Source organism: Chiloscyllium punctatum, chromosome 49 (assembly GCF_047496795.1).
Source record: "Chiloscyllium punctatum isolate Juve2018m chromosome 49, sChiPun1.3, whole genome shotgun sequence".
Taxonomy (NCBI): Eukaryota; Metazoa; Chordata; class Chondrichthyes; order Orectolobiformes; family Hemiscylliidae; genus Chiloscyllium; species Chiloscyllium punctatum.
This window is the reverse complement of record NC_092787.1, coordinates 9010402-9023926: the sequence shown is the minus strand read 5'-3', so window position 1 is coordinate 9023926 and position 13525 is coordinate 9010402. Positions and strand designations below refer to the sequence as shown.

At 39.5% G+C, this 13525-nt stretch overlaps 1 protein-coding gene across 1 annotated transcript in view; it reads right to left on the bottom strand.

Moving 5' to 3' along the window:
* Positions 1–2969: 2969 nt before the first annotated feature.
* LOC140469367 (olfactomedin-like protein 2A) overlaps positions 2970–13525 on the bottom strand; it is a 70533-nt gene continuing 59977 nt past the window's right edge. Inside the window, exons 6-8 of the mRNA XM_072565816.1 lie at positions 6358–6597; positions 5341–5523; positions 2970–4535 (exon numbers count right to left, since the gene is read on the bottom strand). Coding sequence (XP_072421917.1) covers positions 3934–4535; positions 5341–5523; positions 6358–6597 — 1025 coding nt within the window. The 3' untranslated portion in view covers positions 2970–3933. The remainder of the gene's footprint in view (positions 4536–5340; positions 5524–6357; positions 6598–13525) is intronic.

Below are 13525 nucleotides of genomic sequence, written 5' to 3'. Positions count from 1 at the left end.
CAACCTTTTTCACACAGAGGGGTACCTGTATGGAATAAGCTCCAGAAGAATTGGTGGGGGCTAGTACAATTGCAACATTTAAAAGGAATCTGGATGGGTATATGAACAGGAAGGGTTTGGAGGGATATGGGCCAGCTGCTGACAAGTGGGACTAGATCAGTTGGGATATCTGGTTGGCATGGACAGGTTTGACTGAAGGGTCTGTTTCCATGCTTTACATCTCTATGACTTTAGGTCTATAAGACTATTTTACTGTCATTGACCACTCATTTGATTTGGTGAGACCTCTTCACAAGTATTTATGAAATCTACATATTAAAAACAATTTGATCATTCAATAATCATTTAAGGAAATGTATATGAGAATTCAAAGACATACAAAGGATAGAGGATAACTTTGAGACGAGATTTGTATAATAAAGGTGACCTGTACATCAGAAGCAAAGTTATAAATATGGTCATCATCACACGTGGAATAAAATTATATTTCATAATTCATCATGAATTGTATTTATGCTGTATATGAAGATAAAAAAGTGCTGGAAATCTAACAGAAACGTTTCTTTTGTGGGAAGCTAGGGAAGAAGTTGTGGGGCCCCTAGCAGAGATATTTGTATCATTAACTGCCAGGGGTGAGGTACCAGAAGGCTTGAGGCTGATTAATGTTGTGCCATTATTTAAGAAAGACTGCAAGGAAAAGTCTAGAACCTAGAGATTGGTGAACCTAACATCAGTGGTGGGTAAGATGTTGGAGGGGATTCTGAGAGAAAGGATCCACAAGCATTTCAAAAGGTAAGGACTGATTAGAGATAGTCAGCATGGCATTGTGTGTGGGAAATTATAACTCACAGATTTGATTCAAATTTTTGAGAAGTTACCAAGAAGACAGATGAAGGCAGAGTGGTAGACTTTGTCTACATGGACTTTAGCAAGGCCTTCAACAAGGTTCCACACAGTATACTCATTAGTAAGGTTAGATCACATGGGATGCAGGGAGAGCTAGCCAATTGGATACAAAATTTGCTGGACAGTAGGAGACAGTGGGTGTTGGAAGAGGGTTGTTGTTCAGATTGGAGGCCTGTGACCAGCGGTGTGCTCCAAGGATCAGTGCTGGATCCACTGTTTATATAAGTGATTTGGGTAAGAATATAGGAGACATGGTTAGGAAGTTTGCAGATAACACCACAATTGGTGATACAACCAACAGTGCAGAAGGTTATCTAAGAATACAACAGGGTCTTGGTCGACTGAGCCAGTGGATCAAGGAATGGCAGGTGGAGTTTAATTCAGATAAATGTCAGGTGTCGCATTTTGTTTTGACAAATCAGGGCAAGACTCACAGAGTTAATGGTAGGGCTCTGGGGAGTGTTATTGAACACAGAGACCAAGGGATGCAAGTACATAACTTCTAGAAAGTGGTAGACAGGGTGGTGAAGAAGACATTTGGCACACTTGCTTTCATTGGTCAGACCATTGAGTATAGGAGTTAGGACATTGTGTTACAGCTATACAAGACATCGGTGAGCCACATTTTGAGTACTGTGTACAATTCTGGTCATCCTGATGTAGAAAGGATGTTACTAATCTGGAAAGGGTGCAAAATAGATTTACAAGGATGTTACCGAGATTGGAAGATTTGAGTTATAAGGAGAAGCTGGATAGGCTGGAACTTTTTTCCCTGGAGCATAGGAGGGTGAGGGATGACCTTATAGAGGTTTATAAAATCAAAGGGGCACAGACAAAGTGAATAGCCAAGGTCTTTTCTGCAGGTTGGGGAGTCCAAAACTGGAGGACATAGGTTTAAGATGAGATGGGAAAGATTTAAAAGGAACTTGAGGGATAACTTATTCAAACAGAGGGGTGCAAATATGGAATGAGCTGCCAGAGAAAGTGGTAGAGTATGTACTGTTAAAATATTTCAAAGACATTTAGGCATGTACATGGATAGCAACAGTTTCAAGGGATATGGGCCAAACGCAGGCAAATGGGACTCATTCAGTTTAGGAAATATGGTTGGCATTGGTAGTTAGGCTGAAGGGCCTGTTTCTGTGCTGTATGACTCTATGACTCCAGGTATGACAGGATCTGTGGAGAGATAGACGAGTTAACATTTCGGTTACAGTGACCCTTCTTCAGAACTGATGGTAGTTGTGAGTGATATATAAATATATATATATGCTGAAAACAGGAGTTTGGTTGGGGGGTGAGAGATGTGTGGGGTGTGAGAAGGGAGTAAACAATAGATGGAGATGGAGCCCAGACAGAAAGAACAGCAGAGACAAGGACAAAGGGATGGTTATAGTGCACTGGGGAGAAAGGAAAGGTGAAAATTGGTTGGCTATGATGAAAGAAACCCATGTCATGACAGGGTCAGGCGTGTGCAATTGTTAACAGACATGGAAGAAGGTGTTCAGATCCTAGAATTATTGAATTAGGTATTGAGCCTGAAGGCTGCAAGGTCCCCAAATAGAAAATGAGATTCTTATGTTAAGCCTCATTGGAGAACTGCAGCATACCCAAGACTTTAAGTTGATAGACATTATGGCCATGAACACTGTGGTTTGTTGAAATGGCAGGCACTGGAGGCTTGGGGTCAATTTCTTCAGATAGAACGTGTGCATCCTGCAAAGCAGTTACTCAGTCCATATTTTATCTCCCCAGTGGAGAGGAGCCCACGCTTAAGCACCTAAGTGAAGCTTGAACTCTGGTTCCAGAGGCATTATTGATGAAATACTTTGGGTTGTCAGTATCATCTGTTTTCAAATGTATATGATCTCCATACAATAAAAAGCATTTCACAAAGATAAGCTCTGGGTTAAACAAAAAGCAAATTACTGGATTAGTATACAAAATTTCAAACTACAACATAAGATCTTCAACTAAATTGCAGTTCTGAATCAAAGTAGCTGGTATAAATTAATGAATTGGAAGTAAAATGGTGTAAGTGGTGGTTCAGGCAAAACAACAGATTTTGGTTATTCAGATCAATTTATTACCACAAAGTCTAGACTAAACAATACTGTTTTGATCTACAAAATGTCCTGCTTGTACTTAATTTCTTTCCAGATTGGTTGGTGCAATGCTCAGGCCCAACGGTGTTGTAAAAATCATATTCTAAAGGTATTCTGACATAGCTTTTATAAAGTTATATTGATATATTTATTGCACTACCTTAAAATCTATTCTTTGTACTGAAACAGATTATGACCTGTATGAATCCTTTACTTAATGTCCATTTGCACAATTTACTCAGGCGGTTTACATTGATACAAGATTTTTGCATGTTTTTGAATCAAAGGAACTGGCCTCTAGATTTATGCTTTATCCAGAAAATTGCTTAACAGGATTATACAACAGTGCACGTTATCACACAATATAATATTAGTGTAGTCTCATTGGGGGGGGGGGTGTAATTACAACTAATTCCTAAACTATTGTAAACATTTTTAGTGTTTTCAGGAAAGATAATTATACACTCTACAAATATAATCAAGCTGTTGATACTTAACATGAACATTACTGAGAGAATTTTACGAAGTGAACCCCATGTTGGTGAGGATTCAAGGATGCATTAATCCACTGTGCTAGTTCTGAAGAAATTCGCATGAGAAGTTGAAATGCAGTTCCTCCTTATTGACATCTGGGATAGTCAGGTAGAGAAAGAAGCTTTGCTGTTTTATCATTTGTCAGTAAATATTAGATGATGTTGGAATGACATAAAATGAAGGGAAAATGCTTATATCTTACATAGCACTTGTCTACAATGATCAGCAATATTTTTAATACATTTTACACAAGTATTCATATTCATAAAGCTATAAGACAAGAGTTGCCATAGATATTTCTCTACTAGCCGAAGTGCAAATTCCCATTCTTTGTAAATAATCAAAATTAGGCAAAGTGCTTTGTGATAGGTTGAGCTTCTGTATCAACTCAAAATGCAAAAATAATCTTATAAGTGACTTGATTACCATTATCCCAAGCATACAGAACTTTCTCTTTAGGATTATAGTCAATCTGTGTCGTGTAGGTGTAATCATTGATGAAAGGCAACTTTGGATTTATTTCAGTGTTTGTGTGAGTATCATATGCATAGGACACTTGGCCTTCCTTTTCATTATAAGTGTCTACTGCATACAAAACACCACAAATAATGAAACAGTTGCCATAAGAATTACGTTTGAGGTCTGTTTTCCAAGTTGTTTCCTTTTTCATTGAAAGATCAATAGGATCTAATTTACTGATGACTATGATTTCGTTCTGGGTGTATTCATAATAGGAGGCTGGGTAAATAACCCACAGGCCACTTTCATCAACAGCAAAGTCAATGTCCGAATGTCCTCGCCACTTCCATGGTGTTGTATCTTCATATACCACATCATGAAGAAGAGTCCAGGCTGCTACATACCGCTGCTTAATGTCATATTTAATGATATTTCTGGTAAAAGCCCTATTGTAATAAAATGACCCATTATAAACAACATGTCCTGTTCCAATCCAGTTATAAGGAAGCTTGTACAGATTGCTCCAACGGCCTAGAGGAAAAGAAGATGCAAATGTTAAACCTACTGATTAGTGAAGTCATTTAAAATCAAATTACATCTAGATTTAAAAAGCAAACCCTTTCCATTATATGGAGTTGGATAAAGCCAAATTGGGATGTTCATTGTTACATCAATATATAAGTTTAGATCCCCTAGAGTGTGGAAACAGGCCACTTGGCCCAACAAGTCCACACCAACCTTTCAAGGAGTAATCCATCCAGACCCATTCCCCTTTCCTATATTTACAGCCGACTAATGCACCTAACACCATGAGCAATTTAGCATGACCAATTCACCTGGCCTCCACATCTTTGGATTGTGGGAGGAAACCAGAGCATCCGGAGGAAATCCATGTAGACATGGGGAGAATGTGCCAATGCTACACAGACAGTTGCCCAAGGCAGGAACTGAACCCAGGTCCCTGCTGCTGCGAGGCAGCCGTGCTAACCACTGAGCCACCGTACCACCCCTAAAAGAAATTCAGACTCCTTCTAACCAGAATTGAACCAGCCCTTTGATATATAGGGGTTGCTGCTCCTTGAAGAATGCATGTCTAATAATTTGAATTTAGAAACATTAGCCTATATAAATAAGCTGAATTCAAATGTGGGAAAATGTTGAAAAGAGTTAGGTGCAATATTGAATATAATTTGATTGGTGATCTATTGGGTAAAGTATCAATTTTTAACAAATGCAATATATCTTAAAGTAACATGCAGAAAATTTGAGGATCATTACTGTATATAATGTTCCAATTTCACTTCTCTGCTGATTTGTAAAGCAGGTTATATCTCACCTTGTTTAAAGTTGTCAAGGTTCCTGAATTCTACCAGGTTGTTTCCATAGTAATAGTTTGTCACGTAGATCCTGTCATCTTTTGCTATAGGATCTTTCATCCAGGCACCCTCATTGCGGCCATAACTGTGATGTTTCTCAGGAGGTTCAATCATTGATAAAGTCCCATAACACTCACCTCTGACTTTAAATAAAAACAAGAGCACTATGTGTGAGTACCATATACTGCTTGAACTAAAGAAAGTGTGACATTCTGCAGTGGCTTGGTGCACTCTATAAATTTATATGATACTGCTTACAAATTTTTTTTATTTGATAAATATGAAAGAGTATAAATCCTTAAATGAAAATTTTGACAACATATTTGTTTATACTTCAGCAGTATACTTCAACAAAATTCAGCAATATAGAGCAATGCAACACTAATTTTGCCCTTATTATTCTCCATATTGAATTCTCAACATTGTCATCCGTGGGGTGGGATAGAAAGAAGTGCGCACCACGTTTGTTGTTTCAAATGGATGGAGGGAAAGCTGAGGCAAGGCCAGCAATATTAACCTCATCATCTCTTACTGCTGAGTTCAGAGGAACATTTACTTTGTCTTCTTGACATCTCAACTTGGCATATTGTATTGTACAGGATGACCAAGAAAGAAAGAAAACCGATGAATGAAACCTAACTACAGATAATTATTTTGTTAATTAAAAAGCTAGCAGTTTCTGCTAATAAATAAATACAAAAACAGTAAACAATATCTAATGGCTAAATTTTGATGTGTGATTAAAAATATGGTTAATATTTGAATAAGTGTTATTATTGTCTGATTATACTTCTGTGAAGCTCCTTGGGGCATTTTACTATGTTAAAGGAGCTGCATGAATTCAAATTATTGAATTGTACTATTTTCTTGAGAGGATGTTTTGGCTGGTTGGTGCCTTGGAAATCTTTCATAAGATTGCATTCAAATTAATAAAAGGTAAAACTGCATAAAAATTCCTTTGCACAACATAAATATACCTTTATTTGGACCAGGTGATCGAGTGCTTGCCTCCTTGTTGGTGAGCATGACAGCATCTATGGAGCCAGAGCTTGTGGTTGCAGTAGCAGTAGCCGTGCCACGACTGGTGACAGAGAATGGAGTAGCTGTTATATTGCTTGTGCTCTTCTCAACTACTTCAAAATCATGAGAAATCTGAGTTTTTTCTGCTGTTCTTGATTTCTGATCCTCAGAACGTGAAGTTCCTTTCAATGAATTATCTGGACGTCATTTAAAATATAAAAATGTCACTTAATTTCAAAATGTAATAAACAAAGTATCACTTTGAATTATACAAGCTTAAGAGCACTTATTTCTTTCTATTGTTACTATTCAGAGATGCTTTGTTTAACATTATTTTCATTATATTATAATTCTAAAGATACTTGAGGTTTTCTATTTTAATATTTAACACTGATTTTCTGTCTCTTAGAGTAAATGTGTGAAAACACATTAAATTTTTGGTATAGTTGGTGTCACTGATTTACATTGGCTTCAACCAAATTCTATATCTATTATCTGTAATACTGAATTTTTAAATGTTGTTTTATGGAGGACTGCCTTTCATAATTTGGTCTATTTTCCTCTGAAAAGCAAAGCCTTGATTTTTTTTTCTGTACTATAAATTTGAATTATTCCCTTTGCATATTTCTGATCTATACTTAGATCTTGAGAAAGAAAATCAAGTTTTGAAAATATGAAGAATAATGCACACTGTCACTCTGCCTTAATGAATTTGATACTACCTTATAGCAATGGTTGAACACATCTCTTTGGAGAGGAGTTTTATGTACCTGAGATGGCAGGCTTCAGTAAAATTATTAATTGGATCCCACTGCGAGCAATCTTATTTTGTCCCAACTTTGGGGTTCAAAAGTCTACAGTAAAATCTTGTCCTTTGTCTCAGTTAAAAATCCTATCTGAAAATTGCTTCAGCAGTTTCAGTGTAATCTGTCCTGGGCATATTCCAGCATACGATGTCTGGGCTATAGAAATCCATGAACAAAAATTGTCGATCATGGTCCAGAATTCTCTGTGATTTTATTCTCTGAACCTTTAAAAGTAAGATGCAAGTCTGTCCTCTTCCAAAGCTACTGACATGGCCTTCTGAGCAAGTGGCAAAACCACTCAGCTGAAACCAGCGGAGTATATACCATCTGGATGCTGACAGCATCATTATCAATTTTAAATGAAAAACACTGTGAAAAATTATAAATTGAGGAGTTAGATTTAAAAAATGATAATGTGCAATTTAGTGATTGTAATTAGTTCAGCCAGGTGGACTTCATAGAGTATCAGTTCCCCGATTGAGGCCGTTTATCTGATCCAATCAGGGAGCCCTGGCTGACAGATATAAACATGAGTGTCAGACATCCTGTTCATTTTGACAGCTGACTCTGAGGAAGCTGGACTTGAGTAAAGTACTATGCATGTGTAAATAAAGGATGACTTTGTAATGGGATACTGGCCTTTGTGAATTATTTCAGTAGCAACAAGAGAAACAAATATGCTCCTGCAGAAATTCACTTGCCACAGTTGTCTTTGAGTTAGGATAAGTATTTCTGACATCATGTTGTTATTTGAGAAGCTAGACTCTGTCCATCCTGCTGTTGCAGATTGGATCCAGTATATGGAAAGAATGTATTATTTTTTCCAGGCACATGACATTGAAGCAGATGAAAAGCAACAAGTAATTCACCTGACAGCTTGTGGACCCACAGGTTTTTGGTTATTAGGAGTCTAATAACCTGAGGCACCAGATACTAAAAACATTCAAGCGTTGACAGATTTAGTGAAGGAATATTACAACCCAAGCCTCCTCTAATTCTGAGACACTATCAGTTTTACTTGGCAGTTCAAGAACCAGGGGAATCCATATTGGGATTTTTGAGAGGGTTAAGATGACAGGCAGACGCATGTGACTTTGATTTAACCATTTTGAGATGCTAAGAGACTGTTTGGTATGTGGGATTAATGTTGTGACCATGCAAGAGTGCTTACTACCTGAAGTCCAACTGGACTTCAAACAGGTACTACAACAGGCTTGTCATTAGAAAATGAGACAAGTGGAGCATATGAGTAACAAAGTATGCCAATGGAAATAGATAACCTCAACAGGCCGAATAAGTTTGGGGGATAATACTTGAGTGAAAGAAATTGCATAGCCTCATTCAAAACAAATCATAACCAGAAGACCTCTAGTTAAGCCCACAGCAAAACCCCAAAACAAAGCCAAACACAGCTCCATACTATCTATCATCCAATGGTCTGGCAGAAAGAGCAGTCCAAACTTTAAAGGCAGGCTTAAAGAAATAGCCTAGGAGAAAGTGAGGACTGCAAATGCTGGAGATCAGAACTGAAAAATGTGTTGCTGGAAAAGCGCAGCAGGTCAGGCAGCATCAAAGGAGCAGGAGAATCAACGTTTCAGGCATAAGCCCTTCTTCAGGAATGAGGAAGGTGTGCCAAGCAGGCTAAGATAAAAGGTAGGGAGGAGGAACTTGGGGGAGGGGCATTGGAAATGCAATAGGTGGAAGGAGGTTAAGGTGAGGGTGATAGGCCGAGAGGGGGTGGGGGCGGAGAGGTCGGGAAGAAGATTGCAGGTCAAGAAGGCAGTGCTGAGTCCGAGGGTTGGGACTGAGATAAGGTGGGGGGAGGGGAAATGAGGAAGCTGGAGAAATCTACATTCATCCCTTGCGGTTGGAGGGTTCCTAGGCGGAAGATGAGGCGCTCTTCCTCCAGGCGTCGTGTTGCCATGGTCTGGCGATGGAGGAGGCCAAGGACCTGCATGTCCTTGGTGGAGTGGGAGGGGGAGTTAAAGTGCAGTAAATGATGTGTGTGGAGGTGCAGGTGAATTTGTGATGGATATGGAAGGATCCCTTGGGGCCTTGGAGGGAAGTGAGGGGGAGGTGTGGGCGCAAGTTTTGCATTTCCTGTGGTTCAGGGGAAGGTGCCAGGAGTGGAGGTTGGGTTGGTGGGGGGTGTGGACCTAACGAGGGAGTCGCGGAGGGAGTGGTCTTTCCGGAACGCTGATAGGGGAGGGGAGGGAAATATATCCTTGGTGGTTGGGTCTGTTTTGGAGGTGGCGGAAATGACGAAGGATGATACGATGTATCTGGAGGTTGGTGGGGTGGTAGGTGAGGACCAGTGGGGTTCTGTCCTGGTGGTGATTGGTGGGGCGGTTTCAAGGGCGGAGGAGTGGGAAGTGGAGGAGATGGGGTGGACAGCATCGTCAACCACATCTGAGTGGAAATTGCGGTCTTTGAAGAAGGAGGCCATCTGGGTTGTTCAGTATTGGAATTGGTCCTCCTGGGAGCAGATGCGGCGGAGGCGAAGGAATTGGGAATATGGGATGGCGTTTTTACAGGGGGGCAGGGTGGGAGGAGGTGTAATCTAGGTAGCTGTGGGAGTCGGTCGGTTTATAGTAAATGTTTGTGTTGAGTCGGTCGCCTGAGATAGAAATGGAGAGGTCTCGGAAGGGGAGGGAGGAATCTGAGATGATCTAGGTGAATTTGAGATCGGGGTGGAAGGTGTTAGTAAAGTGGATGAACTGTTCAACCTCCTCGTGGGAGCACAAGGTAGCGCCGATACAGTCATCGATGTAGCGGAGGAAAAGGTGAGGGGTGGTGCCAGTGTAGCTGCGGAAGATGGACTGTTGCATATATCTGACGAAGCCTACAATTCGACGAAGAAATAGCCTACAGCTTCACTTAATACAAACTGTCCTGGATCTTATTTGATTATTGGACCACCCAACATGTAACTACAGGGACAGCTCCAGTAGAGTTGCTAATGGGGAGAAGATACCGCATCAGGTTAAATTTGATCTTCCCGGATCTGGTGGGGCGAGGGTGAAATGGCATCAGGAATGCCAATGCTGTATGCAAATTCCCCTATGTGAGAGTGTTTAGGGGGTGAGGTTTGGTGAGGGAAATGGCCCTGCATGGGTAAGAGGCATGGTTGAAGCGAGGTCAGGTCCTGTGACATACAAAGTTTGTGTCGGTGAAGTTAGCTTGAACAAGCAAGTGGACCATTTGAAAGCTGCAAACTTGCAAATAGCATGATAGCAAAATATACCCAGCTCCTCTACACAGCCAGAAAGGCTGTTGGAATCTGTGTGCTCTTCCCCTCCACCTAGTGAAGAAACCTCAGAGTCTGAGATGGACATGGCAGATGTCCCAGTCTTAATGCCTTTACCACTTGAAGAAAAGCATGACTTTCTCCCAACACACCCTGGGCGCACGAGGTGCAGTACATTGTGCCTGTATCTGAGGCTAAGTCATAGGAACCAGATCATGTGTGAAATAGTCCAGGAGAGGCTACAAGAGAAAGAAAAGGCGTACATTCCCAAGTTTAGAGGATGTGGTGACTCTAAAATTGTCAGCTAGGCAGACCTCATAGAATATGAGTTCCCCAATTGGGGCTGTTAATCTGGTCCAATCAGGGAGCCCTGGCTGACAGATATAAACAAGAGTGCCAGAGGTTCTGTTCATTCTGAGTAACATAGATCAGTCAAGGAGTTTCCACATGTAAATAAAAGTGCCTTGGTGATGAGATATGGGTCTTTGTGGAGTTACTTCATGTAAGGCCAGAGAAAGCAAGAATATTCTCTAGGTGCCTAAGGGAATAATTGGGACTCATCCACATAAGAATATTAATATACAGGTGCACAATCCTTTATCTGAAATGCTCAGGACCAGCTAGTTTTTGGAATTCTGAATTTTTTGAATTTCAGAATAAGTGAAAGTTTGATGCTGAAATTTAAATAAAATCTTACCAAACAGCAGACTCAGTGTGAGTAAAATGGGCCCTGAGACAGAATTGAGGCCTGCCAGTGCTGGGCCACACCAGCCCTCCAGATTGCATCTGAGTAACACACATCGATTGGGTGTGGAGTTGGGTTAACTGTTTACTTGCCAAACAATCTTGTTAATGAGAAAAAAACTTCATGAGAAATCCTTCGGATTTCAGAGCTTTTCGGATTTTGGGATTTCAGATAAAGGGTTGTCTACCTGTATAACAAATAAGACTAGACGAAAGCTACTTGTCTTGTCAGATCCATTTTACCATTCAATAAGATTATAGATGATTTTCCACCTTAACTCCATTCCACATTATCTCTTTGGATGACCTCCACTTCATTCTATCAATACCCGCTCCCTGATCTATTTAATTTCAACTGACTAGTTTCTACAAGCAAGCAAGAGGTAGACCATCAGCACAGTAATGAGGGCTGTGGTTATAACTGTTGTGGCCTTGTGATGCTCCTAGGCAGATCGGAAATTAACTCAGCATTGCAATTTCCTGCTGGAAACTCACTAGGAGCTAAATCAACCTCTGATGTATTTGTAGGATTATAAACATTGTCCCTGTCACTCCCAATTAATTGTAACTTAATTACAAAATAACATTAAAATTTTGAGCTGCATCACTGCTTGATCTATCAATGATTTCTTGTTAATGTATTCTCATTTTACTGTTGTTTGCTTTGTATTTGGTTATATTAGTACATAAATCATTTAATATTTCATAAACATTAAATGCCAATAGAAGAAAACATGTTTATCAAAAGTCAGTGCAGACTTGTTGGGCCAAGCCAAAGGGCCTCTCCTGCACTATATGATTCTATGATTCCATGAACAAATTATCATGAAAGTATGCTGAAAATATTAAAAGTAGCAACAAAAAAAAAGCATGAATATTAAAAATTTGAATGTCATAATGAAAATTTAAAAGGGCTAAAATCCTTTAAAGTCTCACTCATTTAACTTCTCACTGGCATAAGTACGATTCCACACAAAAAAGACAGCAGAATATGTTTCATTTATCATTGGTCTTTCTTTAATATATTTTAATATTTGAATAAATAGAGCACTCAGCTTTGGTAACATTATTGTAGCTCACTGGTGGTTCAAAGTAACAATAAACTGCTATATGATGATCTCTGAATCTGAGACAGAGGAGCTGATCTATTCTGCTGCCGTGCCCCTTGCCACTGTGGCTGGAATACCTGCCAACTTGATTCTACTTCTTCCTGCTCTTCTAAATTTGCTGATTTTTTTAATGGATCAAGAAAATTAAATTTGAAGTGATGATGGTACAGAAATGTTTCTGCTTTCCTCAATGGATTAACTTTAAGTAAGCAAAAATTGAATTAATATTTGTGGTCTCATGCTTTTGTAATGAGATTTGTCTCTTGGACAGAAGTAACAGCAGGGACCTGACCTAGATTTAATCTTAAATCAGTTTTTGCAAAGAACTAAGAAAAATTGACATTCTTTCAAAGACTGTGGTTGCAATTCTTCCTCAATAGAAGTGGTAGCAACAGTGGCAAGAGGAGCAAATAATTGGGCAGGTTGTCACTGAGGAGATACACATGTCCTTCCTGCTACCCCAGAAATTATGTTCTGGTAAGGTAGGCCCATGGTTTCATGCCTGATCTTCCCAAACAGCTACCAGTTAACAGAAATTTCTGGAGCAAATCAATTAATGACCACTTAAGGGTCTCATCCCACTTGGGCTACAATTATGTCAGTTCCAGATAGGATGAGAAAGTGCCACCCAATATTTAGCAGGATAAGCAACCAATGGCTTTGTTCTCGTAGACAATAAACCAGGAAGTACACATTACTGAATCACTAAACTCTTAATTTGAAGTTTTACAGTTAGTAAAATAAATGATTAGAATATACATATGGGATTCAGATAGAACCTATGACATCATAAATCAAACATTAAAAATAATTATTTTAAAGTGATATAAAAACAGAGATTTCTGGAGAAACTCAGCAGTTCAGGCAGTGCTTGTGGAGAGAGTTAATGTTTTGGGTCCAATGACCCTTTTTTAGAAATCTGTTTTATTTACAAGCTGTTGAAAGTCCAATGATAATAGTGAAACTGGATTTTCAATAATTACTATTATTCACTATTAAAAACCCAGTTGCACCTCATTCAACAAGAAATAACTTCCTCGGGCTTTTGTTATTAGGACTAACAAGAGCTTAAGTTCTGGATAGCTCAATGTTTGTATTCTGGAGTCATGATTTGGAGATGCCAGTGTTGGACTGGGAGGTGGGGGGGGGGGGGTGTACAAAGTTAAAATCACACAACACCAGGTTATAGTCCAACAAGTTTAACTGGAAGCACTAGCTT